Source organism: Anopheles bellator, chromosome 1 (assembly GCF_943735745.2).
Source record: "Anopheles bellator chromosome 1, idAnoBellAS_SP24_06.2, whole genome shotgun sequence".
Lineage (NCBI taxonomy): Eukaryota > Metazoa > Arthropoda > Insecta > Diptera > Culicidae > Anopheles > Anopheles bellator.
In genome coordinates this window covers 6,510,617-6,532,785 of record NC_071285.1, presented here as the reverse complement: position 1 = coordinate 6,532,785, position 22,169 = coordinate 6,510,617, and the positions used below count along the sequence as shown (strand labels likewise).

At 50.5% G+C, this 22,169-nt stretch overlaps 1 protein-coding gene across 1 annotated transcript; it reads right to left on the bottom strand.

Annotated features, from left to right (window-relative positions):
* Positions 1–6,291: 6,291 nt before the first annotated feature.
* Positions 6,292–13,957, bottom strand: LOC131215386 (CLIP domain-containing serine protease B4-like). The gene is made up of 5 exons (XM_058209778.1): positions 13,890–13,957; positions 9,798–9,839; positions 7,043–7,438; positions 6,679–6,980; positions 6,292–6,611 (listed from the first exon to the last, which is right to left on the bottom strand). The coding sequence occupies exons 1-5, from the start codon at positions 13,955–13,957 to the stop codon at positions 6,292–6,294; spliced, it is 1,128 nt and encodes a 375-aa protein (XP_058065761.1).
* Between the last annotated feature and the right edge of the window lie 8,212 nt (positions 13,958–22,169).

Sequence of the window (22,169 nt, the reverse complement as noted above, 5' to 3'; positions counted from 1 at the left end):
TCAAATCCATCAGACGGAACGGGTCTTCGAGAATGCGGCGGCTGTCTTGGCTTGGTTCATGCGAGAGAAATTACATATCTTCGCGCGGGACAAGCGAGGCGCTTGCGAGACTCGGCGGAAGATGTGCTCAAGTGTGGCACCAGCTAGGGTCTTATGAAGGTTTGCGAAAGTAAGATAAAAACAGTGGAAAGCAAAAAGAAGGTTGGATCAAGACACACAAAATACTAAATTTACCTAAAAACATTATGTAAGCCGTGTAAATGATAGTTTGGATATACTTAGGGATCATTGATACAAAAGCAATGTTTAAACATTAACATTAGCATTTTGACCTAGACCTTTGATTTTGGGGTAGATTGATTTGATTAATTTAACTAATAAGGTATATTAAGCCAATCTTTTCGAATATGTTTTTTTTGCTCCTTTCTGGATGATTTTCCTTGATTAGGACCTCAAATAGCAGAGAAGTCCTCGTACCGAGAGTTGAGTCATATAAAAAATGCATCTTTCCAGAGCAGCTTTTCTGACAATAAGGAACGTTTAAAAAATGATGCCTCTAATAAAATACCATTCCTATTTTGAATTGCCCTTAATATAATGACTACCAGTACCAGTTTTCCTGACCCTTGATTGTTTAAACGATTGCTGTCTCACTTTGGTCGAATATTTTGGCAAATATCTTTGGTTGTTTGGCCACTAAATATGAGTCGTAGGACCATTTTACGATCTTCATCGGTTAGTTTACCTTTTTTTGGATTTTTCACATATTACTCAAATGTTCAGTGGCTGAGCTTGTTTTCGCTTTCCACTGTAATTTTCACAGAACTTTCCGTGTTCGGAGCGCTAAAGGGGCAACTCGGAACAGAGAGCTGGCCGTTTCATCACACTGCTCCCCCGTGTGCCCGTCCGACACTAATGGAAGACACCGAATTATACATTTATCTTCTGCAGCCAACGAACGGAACGGGGCCGGATTCCACCAAAAAAAAACCTTCCCCAAGTGCAGCAACCAGAGCGCGCCGCCGTTTTTATCGCAATTTTAGCGACGCGCCCAATGCACTCGCGCCCGGCACGATATAAGATTGCATCCGCATTATTCTTTTCGGCTTTTTCGGCCCGGCCCAGACAGACCCCGCGAGTCCCGCGACTTTAGTGTATTGGCGCCCCCGTTTACCAAGTTCCTTCGGCTTCGGTTCAACATGACATTCGCTGATACTCGTCGAGTGCCGGCCGGCCTATAATCGGTGTAATCGCAAATATCGCGACCGCGGCACGACGACGACGACGACGGCTGGAGACGGTGAGAAAAAATCAATTTAAATTCCTTCCAATCGCCTCGCTTCGTACTCGGGACAGGGCCCGGGCTTGATGGGTGAGGGCCTGCTGATGAAGCCAATCTAATAAGGGCAGCGCGAGGGGCAAAAATCGGATCGCGCAAGTGAGCACCGTAACATCCCAAATCGTTTAATGTCAGCCTCATGCATGTTCATGTTTGCATTTAAATTATATCTCGCGGAATGGCGGAAAAGGTGTCTCCGTGTCTTAGGAGACGCCGAGTGTCCTGCCCCCCCCTCCCCACCCGGGCGCCAATACGCTTGAAATGGATCGCTCCGATCCGAGGAGAGATACTTATCGGGATGGACCCCGGATGGTGCAGTTTACGGCTGCACAGTGGCGATGGAGTGACGGCTCTAGAAACGAAGAGAAAAATTGGCATCGTCTCCGGTAGATAAACTCCCGAACAATCCAAGTCCCACTCGAAGGTGGAAAAACTGCAGGGAACCATTTTTCCCTTTTCCGGTCGACACCGGGAAGAAAAAGTCCGCTTTCTTCGGAACCCCACCCGGAGCAGACTTTTTCCCAATTTTCCCAATCCAATCGAATCGCGCCCCGAGTCTCGAGTGTCACTCGCGTCTGAAGTGTTTAGACACTTCAGAGGCCCCCCCAAAAAAGGAGCAATCGAAAGGAGAATTTCATCAACGGTTCGAAGTGACCCCACAGGATCCAAGGGATCGCATCTCATCGAAGGCTGGCCGACCGCTCCATTTGCGACCTTCCAATTTTCCATCCGACAATAAATTTCGGTGCGGTTTAATCCTTACAGCGTCGGACAAATTAAATGTTGCCCCGAGCTCCGGGCCCCGAAAAAGGCGCTGGCTGTCGGGCCTGATACATTATTTAACGGAACGAGCTCGGCCGGGGATGAATCGCGAACGCTCCACAGTAATGGACGGTGCTGGCTGGTGAATGGTTTTTCCTTTTCGGGTGATCAATTATAAATGGCCAAACACACGCCATCCATTATGCACGGTTAGTTGATTTGGATTTTAAAAGCGTCGGCCACCGGAAAGGAGCCACTTCACTTAAGGACGCTGCCGCTGGTTTTTTTTTCCGGTCGCCAAGACGTCACCGGGCGCCGAGCCGGTTCAAACGATTGTTTCGCTACGGTCGCGTGTGGCACAATTGGATCGGAAAATAAATAAATATTTGAGTGCACTCGCCGCCAGTTCCTGGGGACGGTGTCCTGATCTTGAGTTGTCACGCAAATCGCGGAGGTTGTTTGTTTGAAGAACGGCGAACGGAGGTCGTTTGAGTTGTGGGTTTACTTTCGTGGGGGGGATGGAACCGGCATCCGGCATGGTTCCAGTGCTGTTCGCCGGTGCTCAGGCTGTTTGAAGGAAAGTACAACAACAGATAGTTAGGTCAATAAATGATGTTGCGAGAAAGCGAGTAAAGAAGCGATGAATGAGAATGCTTTAAAACGTCACAAAGATAGGGTCTTCGTTCTGGAAAAGTTAAACAAGTCCGTCCGTCGAAGTCCATTGAAATCCATCCTTCGACAACCCTTGACGACCTCAACATCCAAATTTAAATTGCTATTGCCGAGATAGGTCCAGAGACAATCGAAAATGTACTCAAAAATTGGGTCGACCGTGTAAGACCAAAATTGTTTTCCATAAATAAATGTCCCGAATCAACCTTTCAAATAAATGTTCAAGCCTCGAAAAATATTGAGCCACTTTTTTTTTCATAAACAAATGAAATTTCAATTTTAAAATGTCTCACCCTGTTTAAGGTTGAGGCTTGTGAACCTGTGTTTCCCGGTCAGGGTCACTGGAATCAGGCGAAACAAACCGAAACAAAGAGCTGGCAGCTTTCTTTATGCGGCCTTTTATGCTTTTCGATAGAAACATTGTACCACCCGTCAATGGCCACCCGGCCTTCCGATGGATAATAAATGCAATTTGCGAACCATAATAAGTGCCATTAATTTTTCGTACACGAATCGTCGACATCGTCAACCGAACCCACGGTGGCCGCTTGGAACGACGAAATCATTTCCGGGGTTTGCGGCGTGTAATGGGCAGCTGCCGACGTGTGTCCGCTTATCGAGCCGGGAGTCCGGCCCGGGAGAAAAACCAAACCGACACCCAGATAACCCACGCCATGTTAAACGGCCTTTAATTAATTGATTCATCCAACAATATTTCCCACCATTCCCGGGCGATCCCGGGGTTCGAGAAATCGATTTTGCTCCTTTAATCTACCGGCCGGCCACCGCGGGTTTTTTCGGGCTTTCCAGCTCCCGCTGTTCAATATATTAATTTTTATCGTGTCCGCAGTGCGAGAATAAAATATAATTTGCGCGAATCTGACAACCGCGCGCGCGCTCCGAAGGCCCCACGCGAGGACACGAGGCACTGGCGTGTAATTCGTGCTACATGCGTACCATTTATCACCCCTCGGGCCTCGTGCGTGAGGGGTGTGAGCCACCCGGGCCGAACATTTGCATTGTCACAAACGGTGTTCCGCGCGTGAGGGGCCGTTTCTCCATCGTCATCGCGGGGCACCGAAAAAAAAGAGAAGCCCAGAACAAGGACACATCCGCTTTTTACCATTCCGCGCACCGCATTTGCACCGAAATTGCATTCCGGCTTTTGGCCGGACAGCGTCGGGGAAATAAAAAACGGAGATTTTTCCCCCTTCCCGTTTCGGGTTGGCTTCCCAATCCGCCGGATCTTTGAAAAGGATCACAAGCGGGCGCCAGGCCAGGAAGTGCCAGGTGCCGTTTCGGATCGCCGAGCCGGGCGCCTGTCAAACGACGAGTCCCGGAGGGTTGCCAGGACACGTCGAAATAACCGGTAATTTCCCTGCGTGGTTAGGGTGACGTTTGGCGAAGGACACAATGCGAATTCCTTGCCGTCCGGAGGGGGATCGAATACAGAACCTTCGAGGATTATTAATATGGATGTGCTTAGGCGTAATTTATTTTAATAATGAATGACAGTTTTTTTCCCCCTTTCGAACCCGGCCAATTCCGTAACCGTTGTCTAGTTTTTACTACCTTGCTTTGCTTTGCTTGACACGACGGCGTCGTACGCGTCCTTTTGCGACGTTCGGCACACCCCTGGCTCCGATGAGACTGACGCACCGATAATAATGGCTGCTAATGGGGTGTGGTTGACATTGTGCCCATTATGGACAGGATGTCGCCCGGGTTTTCGGGTGCCGGGCTGGGCCGGCCCGCGGTTAAGAGGACAATTTTACACCCCTTCCAATCGACCGAACGACCGGGGAACCTTATTAAGAGTATTTAATTCCGCATTCCACCCGCGACCCGCGACCCGCGAGACCCGCGTTGGGCCCGAACGATTGATAGATCGCTTCTAATGCATCCTATGTGCGGTGTAAAAAAGCGGCCACTTTATAGAACACAATGCCATGCGGAGTAAATAATTCACTTTTGGTCGGGTGACCCGGGCAACGAATGTCCTGTTGGGCCCTGTTTGGGAAACTCAACTCGCAACAGGAGGCGCACTTTCTTTCGAACGCAGAAAAATCGATCGATCCTTGGTTCGACCCTCTTACCTAGCCGTCCTGCCATCTTCCGGTCATTGGCCCTTGATTTCCCCCTCCCGGGTCAGTGGAAGAAGTCAGCGACAGTGTAACCATTCGCTTCACGGATCAACGAAAGAACGCGGCCGAAACGAAAGGATCCGACCGAAGGGCTTTCCCGTCTTAGCGTGTGTCACCCTCCGGTCGTCCTGGGCCGCCGGCTCATTATGCGTAACAGAGAAATGCAATTTGCTCGTGGAAAGCGCCTGACACTTGAGCCTCGGCCGGCCCTGCGAGGGAAAACCAGGAAAAATCCCTGCCCACGAGGGTGCCGGATTTCAGACTGTTACAGCCCAACCATCCGTCCGCCTGTCGATGCAAGGGGACCGCTCGGTCCACGAAGGATAAATCAAAACTCTCCGGAATGTTCGGCCACGGCATCCTGTTTGATCGAATTAATATCGAATAAAGGCCCATAATCCACCAACTGTCAAGTGCAAAGCCTTAGGGGGCGCCAGAAACGCGCACCCCGGTGCACCCACGAATGGCCGCAGGACATTCGCGCAAAACACGTGCTCGCCCAAACCGGAGAGAGCACGTGTGCCCCGTGGGCATCAAGTGTGTGCGATCGATCCGATTGGCCCGCTACAGATGGGAAGAGTCCTGTTTTCGGATTGCCAAATTATCGATGACCCCGGCAAATGAGGGAGAACATTGGGCGATGACCATCGCTCTGTAGGGGCTGGCGTTAAAATATTTCTGGCCACCACCACGCCTACCAGACCAGAGAATGCAATCGGAGAGTCCCGGAGCGATGGCGTTCCCGTGGGAGCCACTTTTTCGATCGGAAACGGCGAGGGTCCTCTACGAACCATCATTTCACACTTCAATTCGGCACGCCACCGGTGCCGCCTCCGAAAACCACAAAACTTTGGCCCGCGTTCCGGCTTTTCCCGGGGACGAATGCCGTGGGGAAATCTAAAGGCCCGAATCCGGTGGCGTGCGAAAATTCAATCACAGCAAGCGAAACACTCTTTTGGCCAGGATGCTGGATCCTGGATCGGGTGACGACCTTTTGCGGCTGCTGCTGCCGGTGCCACTTTCCACCTGGAAAGGTGGAAAATCAATCGACGTTTCCAACGGAAAAGTGCGTCGCGGGCCCAGGAATTCAATCAAAACCCCTTTGCCGACGCAATCTGGCCGGGGTCCACTGGGAACCGGTTTTCGGGGCAATTTTGAGCATATTTTTCCACTCACATCAAACGGCTCGAGGAGGTGAAGTTGAAGTTTTCAGGATTTAATTCAATTGTGAAGGAACGAGGCCACACGAGCGGATGTAGCAACCTTTTGAAAGGTCTTTTTGAACTCTTGACTTTATCATCTATAAGGGAAATGGTTTTATTCGAACATTCAGCTTAAATACCATCGATAGAAAGACCTTAGCTTGAGCGTTCCTCAGTAGCGATCCTCGTACAGCACCATCCGGTCGACGATCCACTGATAGAACGCCTCGACCTTCGTGTAGACGGCTGGCACCGGACTGCCACACTTTTGCGGTCCAAAACTGACGACCCCGGCCGCGTAGTGCAGCGACTTGAGCGTTTTCATGAGCGGCCCACCGGAGTCCCCATTGCAAGTGTCCTTCCCTGCCACTCCCAGCGCACAGAACTGGGTGCCGGTCAGAGGGATGCGCACCTTCTTCCGGTACGTCTCGTTACACTGCCCCAGATCGTAGTAGTCCAGGGCCACGAACAGCTTGTAAGAGCTTCCGGGACCTACCAAAAAAAAAAAAACGAATGTCCTTTAAGTGAATGGATTGCCTTCCCCCCGGGGAATCCTTACTCGATTCGGTGCGACCCCACCCGGCGGCCCACAGACTGCCGGAGTACAGTTTCTCCCGGTCCCTGGTGGACGGTTCCGGAAGGCAGATCGGTTTCACGAACTCATTATACTCCACGAGACCATCCAGCTTTATCAGCGCGATGTCGTTCGCTCGATCCGCGTAGTTCCCGGAGTAGCCTTCGTGCACGAGCAGCTTCTCGTAGCCAAAGTCCTGCACCGGCGGGGCACAGAACTCCTCTCCGGCATCCTCCTCGCAGTCCAGCTCCGTCTCCGTGTTCCACTCGCCGAGCCGCACCTTGATGCTGCGGAAAGGACGGGGAGCGTATCAGCTAGGAAACTTGGCGGGTTCCACGATCGAACCCACAACTCGAGCCCGGCCTGGAGCCGCACGAAACAGTGGGCCGCCGAGAGGACAAACTTCCGGTTGAGGAGTGTCCCGCCGCACGCGAACCGCTTCCTGCCCTTTCGGTGATCCTCGTACTGCATCAGCGCCATCCACGGGAACTGATCGAGGGCGGCCCGTTCGCCGCGCACGATACGATCCGACATCTGGATACCGCACAGCTCGTCGTTCACGCTGCCCAGCCGACAGGTCAGCTGCTGCCGGCGATCGCAGATGTACCGCTCGAGGTACCGGTCCTGCTCTTCGCTGCGTGGTCGCGTCCGCAACAGCTGCGAGTACTCCGGGTTCTCCGGGATCGGCACGCACCGACCGACGCTACCGTTGATGCGACAAACATCGCCCGGCGCTAGGGAAGTCGTTCCTGGCGAGAGCCTGAGTCGGTTTAGGGCACTTTAGGGCATCCTTTTGGAACGGAACTTTACCTGCCGTAGACGCCACCAAGCCCAGCAACACCGTCACGAGCAACATTCTGTTTCACGAACGAAACACCGACTGAGGCGCATTGGACTCGGGCTCATCAGACGACGGTGATAACTGCGAATGTTTTCGGAGCGATAACGGCAGACGGTCTGGCGATCGTGACCTCCATTGGGGTGGCCGAAAGCGAGATTCGTCTCGAATCGCAAAAGAATGCATTTTTTGCGAAAGGAAACCATTGCATGTCCACGAATCAGGATGATAATGGGGCCGCCCAATTTGACCGACATATTTTTTTAATCGCTCTTTGCTCTTTCATTCGTTTTTTATAAAATGTTTATTTTTGATACCATTTTAGGTAACAAGAAATAAAGGCGTTGTGGTCGTGTGTCCCTCCTTATGGTCTGGTTGTAAGCCAGAAAGAAATAGATGTCTCGTAAAGAATCGATCAAGCGATCTTAAATGCTTAAAACAATTGATGTTCGTTGTGAAGGTGAATTTTGGAGCTGAAGATCGACCACAATTTTGTATTTTATCTTATTATTTTTGGTAAGTTTGAACTGTGTTTTGGGTGGGACTTGAAAGGAATAATGTATTATGAGTTGTTTCCGTGTGGCACAACATTGAGTTCAGATCTTTTCTTGAAACAACTCAATCGGTCAAAGTTTGGTTGGCAAGATTCAATGGATTCAGCATATAGTGCAGATCGTAATTCGGTAATTGCTACCAATTACCAATTGATTTTCACGCATCACAAAACTTTTTGGGCGATAACAGATTCATCAAGGATCAAGGGTTTCATCTGAGGATCTAGAGAAGAATGTGAAAAATGATTACTACAGTTGTAATCTCGAAGACTTCTATCAGAAAGGCGATCGGGCCATCGAAACTATCTGAAATAAAGTTTCCCGTTTGACCCTTCCCAATATCGGAAAGGAATAGAAAGGACCAGTCATACCAGAGGTCTTAAATGATGTTTTAATCACAATCCAACAGACAATAAATGTCCCGAAAAGTAGCACCAGGAAATGGCGAGTTGCGTTCCCGATGTCCGTCCTTCTATCGACGGTCAAGTTCCTTGCTCTCCAACTCCGAATCAGAAAGCAATTCAGTGGCGCTGTCCAAATCCTTCGATATGACTGAAACTTCCGGCCCATTAGCCAGCAACTTTTTTTTTTGGCCAAATTCTTCTTACGACATTGAATCGACAAGGGCGCCCAGACTCCGCCTTTAAAGTGTTCCCGGAGCCTTCCGGAGTTGTTGAACCCGGTCGATTCCGCCGCTTCAATTATTCTTCGCCACTGCACTCTGCCTTGTATTCATTAGTAAAATAAAAGCAGAAGATGGCAACCCCGGTGCCATTCATAAACGGAAGCGGTGCGAATGCAATTGAAATCCGACTGAATGCCCGCACGCACTCGGGTGAATGAAACTCCCCGGGTCCTGCGGGGCTGAGCCTTTTTTGCCCCGTCGGTGCCAAATGCGACGACTGCGCGAATGGGATTAAACGATCGATCCCGGGTCGGGCACCGGGCTGGCATTCGAGTGCGGTTCGCTGGGATTTTCAATTTTCAAAGCCCAAACCGGGGAGCAGATGGGGCGCTCGGTGAGATAAAATGACATCCCACAGACCCCCCAAACATGGAGCAACCGGGCAACATCGACGACGCGGGAACGGAACGGCCCGGGAACATTATTCAATTGATCTGGATAATAAATGTAAATCCATTTACGTAAAACATCGTATGTTGGATTGGTTTCGTGGCCGGGTCCCGTGTGGGTAGCATTCAAAACCCGGCCGGCTCGGGCGGCCGACCGGCGACACATCGCCCGGCGTACAGGGCGTAAAGGAGCGCAAACGGCAAAAATTAGTGAAAATCCCGACAGCAGTCGTCCCCACAGTCAAGGTCGTGGATCGCGAATTTCCCGACGCACGCGTTGTTGCGGGAAAAAATGGCCACGTCCCCTAGCGGGGCCAGCGCCAGTCGCCAGTGACAGGTGAATTGCAATTAATTTATTCCAAAATAGACAAACAGAGTGCCTTTGGTGCAGGACGGCAGTTAGTTAGGCTCCGGCGTCATGCGCCGGGAACTCGCGCTTACGCGGGAACCGGGGACAGGAGAAAAAAACAGGGAACCATGCGTCGCATGGCTTCGACACGCATACCGAATGGCTGCCGATGCATTGCTGGAAATGGTGGAAAATGTAGCGGAAAGTGGCACTCACCGGACAGCCTCAGCAGAAATGTTTAATGTGTGGAAAATTAATTAATAATTAAACATAAATATATAATCAAAATTTAATAGAAAACACTTTGTAACTATTTTCCCTCAACCCGAACCTCCTCAAAGAGATCGTTCAACGGACCCCATGCTACAGCACCTGTCCTGGGGCTGATTTTAGAGGACTTTCCCCTACACGGCTCGAAGATGGCGGTTCCGGCACCCCGTTGGCCAAAGGAGTTCCGAGCTGCACGCGGAAATTGATAGGTATTTAAATGGATTTCTTATTACGGTGGCCACCGGCCCCCGGTGCGGCTGTCACCGAGAGTGCGTCTTCGGAACGGAACGGAAAATTAGCTACCGGCGCTGCTGTCAAGCTTCCTCCAGGTTTTTTCTTCTTTGTAACGTTTCCTGCCGGAAAGTGACAGCCCAATGAGCATCGAACATCGAATTCGACTCTGGCCGCTGCGCCGGCAAAACGTGCATAATTATGCAACCGGCAGACGGACTGGGCCGGGCCGGCCCATTTAATTGATCGAAGAACTTTACGTTCAATGCTAGTGGTCGGCATTATGCACCGCTCCGAAGGCGACATTTGGCTGGCGGAACCTGGCCGTCGTCCTGCCGCGCACGACCTTTCCTCGACCGGCCGGGGGTTGGCTATGGTAATGAGAAAATGATTCGAATGAATTGATTGGCTTTCCGGACGCGCATCGGCCGAAGGAGCAACTTTTGGTGTATGAATTGCAAATTTTGCAGTGGCGGCGGCCGATTTGCAGATTCTGCAATTAATTGGGTCAACGAATTACATTTGCCGGCCGCCGCCACCGCCGCCGAGCCAACATGCTAATGCTGCAGCAGGCTGCCGGGGAGCCGATCGTGCAGGGACACGGCAGGGAGCTGCATTCTAATTTAACCGCTACTCGAATGAAGTCATCGACCGTCCCGTCCTGTACGGTCAGGAATCGCCGGCTCAAGGAGGTGCTTTTCGATCGGACAGCATAAAATGGAAAAATCGATTTCCAAACGCGCTGTTTTCTCGCCGAGATTTTGTGTGTCCCGAAGGCCGGCCCTGGCCAGATGGGCCGGGATGAGTGAGAGGAAAAGTGATTTTTTCTCGCCACGGTCCGTGTTTTATTATTATCGCACAGCCTGAGAACCGGCTGCTCTTTGCTCGGCTCGGCTCGGCTTGAGATTGCATAAATGGTTCGCTCTCCAGGGAGGACTTATTAATGGACAATATTATGGCCACCAGCCAAGGTGTTGAACCACTTAAGGGGGGAACTCCTCTATCGGCCGGTGTCTGAGAATCACGAAACGAGCATCATCGGCGAGCTTCAAGTGGAATTCGAGCGCGTCATCCGGCGTCCGGGTTGAAGGATAATCCACACCCCGGCCAGCCGGGGTGCCTGAAGTGAAAATCAATCACCATTTGAAACGCTTTTTAATTAAACAATTTATCAGATTTATGTAACGGGCACGCTCTCTCGCTCTCTCTCTCGAGTGGGGGCCATACCGAGAGTCCGGGATGCATATTAAGTTGGGCAAAGAGGTAGCATTAACGAAAACCGATTCGCGGCGTCGAGCGGCCACGGCGATCGATGAGAAGGAGACGCCAAAATAAAGCGAAAAAGAAACCTCCCAAGACACACTTGAACTATGGCCGCGCGTCGGTTCGGTTGGTGTGGCGGCCCTTTAATGCCACGATCCTCCTGGCGGCCGGGGCCGATCTCGCGGCTCTTTGGGTGCCGCCGCCAATAATGTACGAGCCGAACCGAAAGTCGTGATGTGCCCGCGAAATCATGACGCAACCGCGTGGTGCGGTGTGGGTTGGGGCCCCAACAGGACGCGGGGACAGTAAATTGATCTGTCCAAACGATTTTCGAGTGCCCGAAGGAGGATTAATGTTGCGGCGGCGGCGGCGGCAGCTGGGAATCGTGGTTGCTATTTGATGGCCCATTTTGCGTCGCTATCGGTCGGCCTGTGGTCCGGTTTGGTGAAGAGTGTGACTAATTGAAATGTTATCCAAGACGCAAGACAGACGCCGCAACGCTTAGGAGGCCCCTCCGCGGCGGCGGCACCGCTTTCGTAATAGACCGCCGCCTGACCGGAGTCCTGGCTCGGTGCCGATCGCCGCGCGCCGTTTAATGTTTAATTGCATTTTAAAAGGGCGCACACATTGTCGGCCGGAAAGCGGATTATTTGCCTGGTTCCGACTAATCGATACGGGGAAAAAAAGCGGGCGATTTTTCCACTTTGCTGTAATGCTCATAATTCGCATTACTTCCAGCAACGGCACTCATTTTCAATTTTCCACACAAACGACCCAGTCGGCAAACAATAGGCGCCAACAATGTACGAACGGTGAACGGAACCGCATAGCCGACCCCGATTGAATTATCGGAATGGAAATGCTAATTCAGCGCACGGCGTTTGATGTTTACATTGATGGTCGACATGGCCCAGGATCCAGGCCGATGACTGTTTATGAAGTGTTTATGATGCTCATTGTGATGCGAGCATTGGAACATCGATTGAATTAAATAGGGCGGAAAGAGCGCAACTCTTTGAAGCGGTGTTTTTCCAGTCCTTTTTTCTTTGTTTAGTTTAATGTTTGAGTTTAATGAGCCTTTTTTTGCGATTCTTTTATCCTATTTCTGGTTTCATTTCCTTCATGTTACTTTCATGTTAGAAATATTACATTTTACAATTAATAGATTTTTTTTTTGACGAAACTATGCAGTTCAACGATATGGAAATTATCTTCCAACATTATTTTTAGAATGTTGCACTCCTTCTGTAGAGGTTTGATCTTGATGGTCAATCGACATCATCAAATTTCGGAATGGACCGTAGTGGATCTTCCTTCGTAGTGTTCGAAAGAATAGGGTTATTAACCATTTGTTAACTCTTACTAACAGTTATGTTTGAGGTTGTTCTCTGCTTTGCTTTCTTTTGAACATTTATCATTTTCATAACTATTTTTCTAACTTTTTTACCATTAGAAAGGTTCTTTCTCTTCTCTTCTCATTCACTTTAAGCTAATTGTATTCATTGTATAATCGAACCACTAGCTTTACAATTCCTTTTCCTTGTTTTAAATATTTAATCATAAAATGGTTCTTTTGGGACCATGCTTTACGGCCATCAACTGGATTCTCTCGCTAAAAAGCGATCAAAATATCACATTTTCTCCATTTAAATTACTTTAAACTACGAAATGGATAACCCTTGACATTCCCGACTTATTTACGCTCGGAATAAATACCAACCGTAGAGTCCGCATCCGTTTATTTACAGTTGGAACGTAAAGGTTGAATGGATCCTCCCTCGAAAAGGGCTAAAACACAATACGCCGGCCACCGACTAATTGCTGCCCCGTGGTAAGGACCCCTTATGCACTGGACCTTGAATGGGGCCCGCTTTTACAATGTCGTCAATTGGCAAAATCAATGATCGGACGACGGTGCTTCGGGACGGTGCTTTAATTACACTCCAACCAACCAATCCGTCATCCGGCGTTGGCCGTAGCATCCGGGAGGCCACTTCTCGTACTCGGGCCGAGCCGGGGCGATTTGATGACCGACCGGCCGTCCGACAGAACGCGCGTCCTGATAGGGAAAACTCGTGAAGCAATTTGTCACATTTTCACTGCCTGTCAATGGCCGATTCTGGGGAGGGTGTGACATATCCCTGCTCCGGCTGCCTCGGAAACGGAACCATTGAGTGACACTGTCACTGGCTTCCCGGCGTGAGTTTGTTTAATTCCCACCGAACCGACCGACCGACACTCCGACCGGGACGAGGGAAATGGACCGCCAATTCCCGAGCCCCGGGCCAATGTTTTGGGTTAGAGTTTCCCCGTGCTGATGAAGCATTTTGCTTGTCCCCGTGCCGTGCGTTATCGCTCCGTTTTTTTTCTCTTTTGGCGACTCCCGGAGCCATCACGTGTCACGGCCAGAGCGTGAAAGGTCACGTTTCATTTCCGACTCGCATCCGCATACTTCGGGGAACGGTAATTCGCATCCGGTTCTCCGTGTTTTTTTTTTTGGGCCCCATTCTTCCCACCATTACACAATGGCCGCCGGCAGAATCCAGCAGGGAAAATTGCAACAACGATCCTGCGAGAGTCAATTTGGTCCGTGGAGTGCAGCTCACCGAGGACTCACCTCAGGACCAGTCGGGACCGGCCAATCGACCACGATTCGGTACGGTTTTCGAGCGCGTTGCGCTCCATTTGCGCGGGCCCGATCGAGTCACGCGTTGCGATTCTGCATGCGTGCGTCCTGGGAAAGGACACGATAATTGCGCCACCGGTCACCGGAACAACTTGGCCGGAAGTGACAGCAATCGGATCGGGGGAAGGTGCCGCATTTTTGGGTGCCAGCTGTCGCCGGCCACCACCGGCTAGTTTTGTGCTGAGAACCAACCTCGCCTTGGCTCTCGGTTCAGCTTTGCTGAGCATTCGATTTCCCATGTTGCGGAAAATACTTCGCGGTGTGGAAGGTCTCTTGGGTCCCAGGCCACAAAAGTTGCATATTTTACGGTCTGATTTCCAAGGTTCGGTTCGTCCAATTCGGGACGCGCTGAATGATTTATCGATCGGCAGCAGGCCGGGGAGCTGCCAATCGATGCTGACCCAATTTAGGACCCAACCGGAGCCGACCTTCGGCTGATCGTGTTCGTGTGCCGATTGGTTCAAAATTTTAAACCACAAGATCCCGCAGAACAATTAGCGCCCGAGCTGAGAAAAAAAAACGAACTCAAGACGCAGATAGTAACATTTTCATATTGACCCACCGATGCTTAATGGGCCTCGACGATCGGCAAGCTGCTGAGAGGCTCGTTCGAGAAGCGGTTCATTCTCCCGAAAGAAGGGGTCCAAATCGAATCGGGATTGGACTCGCAGCACTTCGCGAAACCCCCGTTAATAGAGTTATTTAGTTCTTCGATTGGCTCGGTTCTATTCAGATGTGGAAAGGGTCTGCTTTCCGACCCCTTTCCGGGAGGGAAGAGGCCGGACGAACGACGAAATAATGGCGTGAAGTGATAGAAGCGTAAAAAGCCGAGCGCGAGAGAATGGCCGCAAAAAGCACGCTTATGCTGCGATGCCGATGCTGATGAGGGCGATGATGCGAACAAATCGGACATCAAAAGAACAATTTTCTTCGGTCACTTGAATTGGGATGTACCTCGGTGGGACCGGGCGTCGGGTTAATGGTGGGTCCGTAGAACAGGTCTCGCGCCGGATCTGGCGCGGGACACGTGGTTCGCTTCGCGGGCGCGAGCGAATGGGCCATTTCCAATCCTTTCTTCACGGGGTCCGGTCCGGGGTGCGATTTCCTGCCCGCGGCGAGAGAGAGAGAGAGAGCGTTAACGCGACAAAACGCCACAATCGAGCCCAATTTCTTTGAGGTTAATTCCGTTCCTGTTGTTCGCTGGGATGGGGAGGGCTCCAAAGTGGCCAAAGAATTTCACACCACCATCACCCGGGAGCGGGACATGCTATGGGACGGTGGAAGTGAAGCGAGGTGGTGGTCACGATTTTTCCAGCGCGATGCATTCGGGTTGACTTCAGGTTGACTGGAGGAATGTGTCCCTCGCCGTTCGCGTCTTTGTAACGGCGGACAGCGGCATTTGAAGCGGGTGAAGTGAGCCCCTTAAGTATGGCTAATCAATCACCAGTTTGGTTGCAATTGAAACTTGGGCTTTATTTTGTTGTTGATCGTTCAAGTTGCGGACACCGGAATGTGGGTCCCATAGTGCCGGGAGGCGGTCGATAGGAGTTTTACTATAATCATTATTATTTTAGGAGCTTTTTTGTTGGAGAGAAAGATACGTTTGGTTCAATGGCATCTCTATTCACAACGGGCTGTTAGATAGATAATAAAAAGAGATCAAATAAATGGAGAAGTCGCAAAAGATTTACAAAAGGCCCTTGGGAAATTAAATAATGATAAAAATGTTGAAATAGGATAAGAAGCACATTTTGTTTCATGAAATATGAAAAAAGGACTTCACTAAAATCCTAACTAAAGGGAAAAATAACATAATGCTACATTTTATAAGAACCCACAAACAGCATGCTGATCGCCCTGCTGATCGCTCTGCTGATAGAGATCTCAATCGGTGATCGGTGATCAGTTCACACTCGCCCAGCATTCACCACGAAATTCCTGTTCCACACAGTTGGAATGTTAAAAGCCCCTTTTGTCCAAGGTTCGCCGTTGTTGTAACTGCCCGTTCCAGGACACCCGCGGCTGAGCAGGAAGTCAGGGAAGCCGTTTATGCTCGCCGTGGCGCGAAATGATTAGGCAAATTGATTTCCATCCTTCCCTGCGATCGCTTCGACGACGCATCGTGCGTCGCACGATCGTTGAGTCATCGCGGAAATCGAAACGTCCAAACGTTTTTTTTTCGCAACCCCGTCGGAAAGACTGTCACTCGTGAGAAGCGAAGCGGAGAGCAGCCTCGTTCTAGGGGGTTGGGCGTCCACCGGATGGGCCATCTGGCGATGGTGGCAGTAATCAAATTTCCATCCCAGAACCCAGCACAGAAGCGAGCGAGTGGAGAGAGCATAATTTTATTCACCCGAAACGACACATGTTTCCCGCGCCAGAGCGTCCTCGAGCCTGGGTTTTATGCTCATGTGGAGTGATTTGCATTAAGATTAAACGCGCAATAGACACTAGAGCGTTAGAGCGGGCAGACAGAGAACGCGGAGAACGGATCGGACTTTAAAATGGAGCACATTGCATGCGCCAGAAAGCCCCCCGAAAGGTTCCACGCGGATGCTGCTGCGCACAGTCAAGAGGCAGTCAATTTATTCCGAAATCAATTAAGCCGTTTTTCTCCGCTCCGCTCGAGACGATCCGATTCCCGGGCTGCGGCCCGGATTTCGCAGCCCTCTAGCCCCGGGAGTCCCGGGCCCAGCATATGGTCGCGCCGGTTCGATGCTCGCGATGCGCGCGACATGCTGCTCGGATCGGATTGAGTTATTTTTACACAATTAATGTGAGGAATTTTAAAAGCCTTTTGCGCTCGCGCCAATGGAACACACTCGAACGTGGGGTGATCTGGTTTTAGAGCATTAATGGGCGGCTCCAGGCGAGTGTTGCGGTTGTTTTTGTTTTATTTCCGAACACCCCGAACGAAGGCGACCGAAATCGCCCAAGATTAATCGTCACCGAAGCGCGAGCACCGAGACACGAAGGTGCGGAAGATGGATGATAATGGTTTAAGTTTGGCCACTCGCTTTTTGGTGCTCGAATTGCGACGGGTGACTTTTAAAATCTAATCAACAATTTGGTGGCATGATTGAGGGGGTCCACCGCAGAAATTATGCTTCGGAGAAAGACGCAGCTCACGCAGCTCATGAATATGATAATTATCGCAAGAGGAACGGGCATCGCCACGAGCATCGCATCGCACGAAACAAATCATTCCGGCCACGCCACGAAGTTAATTTGTGTTGCAAATATCGCGGGTACATATGCTGCCAGGAGGAGCGTAAACGGCAGCGCCAGTAATTTTACGGTACATTAGAGATTGCTTTTTACGGCCCCGGCCACAGATTGCCCACAAAGTGATTTTCCTTCGGCCCCGGGTTTGGGTGGAAAATTTCTTCTTCCCCCCCGGAGGCAACAAAGTCGCTGGTGTCGCTGTTCGGAACCATCTTGAAGCGATCGATACTGTTCGATCTTTTCTTCCGGCACCGGCACCGAGCCATAAACCGGCGGGCACCGCCGGTTTTATGATTCTCCGGCAGGCAATAAAACCTCACATACGCGCGACATCCACAATGTAGGGACGGTCGGCGTAATTTACGTGAAACAATTTCAAACACCTCCACGCGCGGCACTCGACTGTCCGTTGGCGAGTTTGTGTTACAGTGAAGCAACCAGCAACGGGTGATTGACGGGCCCAAGGATGCGCCTTGGGCCGAAGCCGAAACTCGCGCTGTTTTGATAAGGCGTCTAAGTGGGCGAGGAATTTGAAGGAGGCCCACTGCAACAATTGCAACGATCGACGAACGCAAAGAAAACAGCAATGAGTGGTGGACCTCTCGGACCTAGACATTGTTGACCCAAATAGACGCAGTGCTGGCCAGAGCGAGTCGACCCCCACCGGGGACGGGGTTCACGTTTCACGAACTTTTTGCGCACTCCAAATCCGTTCTCCTAACCCCAGTCCGTGAGCCAATCCGAATCCGGTGCGGGTATCCTGTAACCGAATACCGCGGTGGCGTCCGGCTTAGTGAGGCGTAAAAATGGTTGCGATGATGACCTCCGAAAAGGTACCTTCGCGGCCGCGGTTCATACCGAGCCCGATTGAGTGTGAATAATGGGGTTGCCCCGTTCCCGGTGGCTCCTTGCCGTCGGTTCGCGTGGTTCCCACCACCGCTGCCGCTGCCGACAGGAAATTCCGAGCTCCGAAAAGGATCCGATTTCACTTCAAACCGACCAGCGTCGGGAAGGTGTCCAGAGCCGGGTTCATGTTCGCTGCTGACTTCTGGCAGGTACATCGATTTTTGTGTACACTTCGAACCGGCAAAAAAGGACTGCCGAATGGTGGCCAATTTCGTTGCACAGACAGGCCGGTCGATGGCAAAAAACTTCCCGGGCCAGAAATCTAAGAGCAACTGGCACATCAATCTCTGCCGCATCCTCGAGGATGTGTTGACAAACCCTGCTCGGGTGAGACGGTTAATAAAACGTAACCCTCCGGTCGAAACCGGTAATCAGTGGCGAGTCTCTGACCTCGGACGTATCCCTTTTCGTGGGGAGCCGGGAGAAACTTGGGAGAAAAAATCAGCGTTCCAGAGGACCCTCTCGTTCGTTCGGATTGCAGTTGCACCGTCGGACGCGAACCGGGACGGGATCCTGTTACATGGTGCCGGGCATCCGGCTGGGCCTGGGTCAGGTTCGATTAGATGACCGGAGGGCCTGGTTGGAGCTTCCTTGTTCGTATGCAACCTATTCGCGGTGGTTTTTTGTGTCACCCTGTTGCTGCTGGCTTTGCTTTGAACAGGAGATGCCCCATCGAAACATGGTTGCAGTTTGGCCACTTTTTACCCACCTCGGCGCAGGGGCGACAGTGGAGTTAAATTACTCTTTTGTTTACTCACCCCGTTGATGGATGTGCTGGTGAGTGGTTTCAGACGTCGTGGTGGCCACCCCACAAATCATGCTCCCGAACCTGCACTTTGCTGGAACTGTAATCACATTTTTGCGACCTAATCCCGGACTAAAACAACAAACGCTTCGCTCGTCGGCCGCCGCCGCCGCCACCGCCGAACCCGATTGATCCTTTTTTGGCGTCCCGCCAGGCACCGAATCTGACCGGATTCACTATTTGATTATCGAACAGGTTTATGTTTAATACAGTTTGCATTCCAACACTCGCCGCGGACTCGCCCGGTTCGGGTGATGTTTTAATTAAATTATGCTCGATGGCCGCGAATGACAGGCGGCAAGCTGTACGCAACGCGAATTGATTGTTAATTTTTACGCAATACTTGAAATAATCTGTGGCCGAGGGCTCAATGACGGTGCACGAAAGGCCCTCGGAGCGGCGGCGGAGCGACGGAGTGCAGCAACAACATTCCGGGTTTGTTTCGAGTGTTCTCATTGTGTGAATAAATTGCTCACTTCATTTGTTGGCTTGGTGATTGATGTTTACAGACGATTTTGGCACTACAATTGCATCCATTTGATGCATTTGTCGGGTAGGAGCGCAGCGCAAAAGCGCAATCAAATCTCGTTGACTTGCTTCAGGAATGGTTAGAATTAGATTAAATGTATAATGTCGCACACTTTATTTTTCCCAATGAAAAGCCATAACTCGCTCTCTTAACTCTCCTTCTGCCACTCGACTCTAACTGCACGACTACTTTGTTGACTCTCCGCCCGACGGTTCGCCTTCTTTTATTCTCTAAGCAGACCTCGGCCTACTTATGCACCTTTTGCATAAATATTACGCTGGGAGAAGAATTCCATTATTTTTGCATGAAATTTCCGATTTCCGAAGGTCCGATTGGGGTCAAAGATAGTTTCGTAGTGCCCATCCCGAACAAGCTTCAAACGATCCAGTTTTTGATGGTAGAGATCTGAATTTGGTGCTTGGCCACACGGAAGTCATTCATAATAAATGATTCTTTTCCAGTCCCACACATTAGAACCTTCCTGGCCCTTAGTCCTGGTTTGGCCACGGTTTGTGTTGCGGTCACCATCCGTTTAAGAAATGGGAACTAATTCCCTTTGGCCTAAGCTTCGCAGTGGGAAATTCGATGCAGATTCGCGTTTTTAAAATTGTTTGATCGACACATTACTAATGGGTGGTCCACGAAAGCAACTTTCGTAATATTTATTATTTTTCGATGGTTGAGCATGGTTGAGCATGGAGCATGGGTTCCAATGGTTCATATATTTAATTTTTCAATGTAAAACAATGTCAAATGTTCACCACGATGGGGATAGCAGTAGTCCTATCTCGGCTATAGCCATTTGAACGTAGGCCTTAAGATCGTCAATTGCTGTTAGTTTGTTCGCCTAACATTTGTCTTTCATTGAAACCCAAAGAAAATAGTCCATTGGTCAATCAATTCACAACTTCTTGGAGGCCAATTTCCAACACCACTTGTGCTGATTATTCGATTTCCGAAGACGTTGCGCAAAATATCGATTGTAGTTGACGCTGTGTGGCAAAAACTGCCTTCCCGTTCATTCATTCATACGGCGGCCAAAGATTGAAAAATATTAACCCATTTTTGTTTTATAACCAGATGAAAAGAAAGTCCGTCGTGGATCACCCTTCAGCTATCGATCGCTCAATCCATCTACCAAGGAAGTAATGGATTTCGGTTATCCCAACCTAAAGCAAACGATGCTTGTCTTGTCCAGCACAAAAACAGATAATTTCATTAGCTTCATTTAAATATCATACAAATATTGGTATGCTAGATAAGCAAAACGTTGAAGTTGGTAAAAGGATTCGATTTGAACGGCCCTTCGCAAAAGCTTCGAGTCCGTCCGTTTGCTCCGATGCAAACGATGCTTGCCACCTCCACCGTCACGGCATGTTCCGCTTCCCTCAAATCAACCTCCAAAGCTTCTCGTAAAACATATCATCCCCGGCGAGTGTGCAAAAAGCGGAAACCATTTGCCGTCTGCATGTTGCGGACAGCCAACACTAGCTGCCCCACACTAGCCTTCGGTCGGAGGCAGGCAGGCTATGGCCAGGCATGGCAGGAGCCGACCAGAATCGTGACACTAGACACAGCCGTGGCGGTGGCGGCGAGAAAATCGCTCAACACCGTGCTGATGTCACGCACGCCGTCCGCGCTGGAAGTTGATGGACAGTTCATTTCTTCGACGTCACCGTTCGAGGTCTGCTGCTAAATCGGAGGCCTCCTGCCAGGCAGACGGCCCGGCATTTTAATCCGTTTTCGCACAGCGTAATCGTCCAAATGTCGGTTATCGGTAGCCCGGCCCGGAATGCTTCCGGACGTCCGACGACGACGACGACGACGATGCACTTCCAATGCACGGCTCCGGGCATGTCAAACGTGGCAGTGGCATGTGGCCGGGCACTCGCCGGGCCTGTCGGGAAAATAATTATAGAAATTAAAGTTTCACCTGATTTGAAATCACTCGCGCATCGAAATCATGCTCCCATTTCGCAGCCGCAAGTGCGGGAAGGTCGGGCGGCCTCGGCATTCCAGCGGCCGTGCCGTGTCATAAAAGCCGTTTACGATTATCCTGCTTAAAATGGTAGGCTGGCCACACCAGGCCGGGGGTTCGACGAATTTGTTGGCACATTTAGACACGCTTCGGTTCGCGTTATGAGCGCACCTTCAACTGGCGTGTGATGCAAATTCAGTGTCCGAGTTGATGGCAGCGTTTTGAAAAGAGCGTATCTCAGCGTTTTGTTCCAAGAAAAACGGTGGCGTAGTTCCGTTTACCGTTCGCTTCACATGTTCAATTACTGTTCTCGCTTGCCGTTTGATCATTCGGAAAACATGTTTGATTACCGGGAGTAGTCCGCGAGTAGTTTCCCCGGGCCGGGTTTTTCAAACATCAATGAGCAACATTTTGTAAAGCGGAAGTTGAGCTCGGATCGGTGAGGGATGAAAGAACGCGCCTGTCTGTTAACCAATCTATTGATTAATAACCTGAATGGCACCGGGATCGGGAGCGAGTGTAACAGGGTAACACAAAAGGATGGCTCGGTTCCCCCGTTTTTAAAAGGATTCATTCCGAAGCTCCCTAGAGTCCAACCGTGTCGAGCAAAATTCTTTTGTTAATTGTAAATTGTATTCACTGACTGAAATAGTATTTCAAAAAACTCTTTTCATGATCGTTACAAATTGGAAACATTTCGAGAAAGATTGCTGAATCGCTCTCCTCCTTGATATTTCTGCTTTTCTGATATTACCACGCTCGGTTCTA

Excerpts from the sequence above, each read along its gene's own strand:
- LOC131215386 (XM_058209778.1), bottom strand. The coding sequence starts at position 13,957 with ATGGAGCGCAACGCGCTCGAAAACCGTACCGAATCGTGGTCGATTGGC. Across the intron at positions 9,840-13,889 it reads CGGTCCCGACTGGTCCTGAG|GTTCGGGTTGAGGGAAAATA; the intron begins GTGAGTCCTCGG and ends CTCTTTGAGGAG. Across the intron at positions 6,981-7,042 it reads CTCCAGGCCGGGCTCGAGTT|CATCAAGGTGCGGCTCGGCG; the intron begins GTGGGTTCGATC and ends TCCTTTCCGCAG.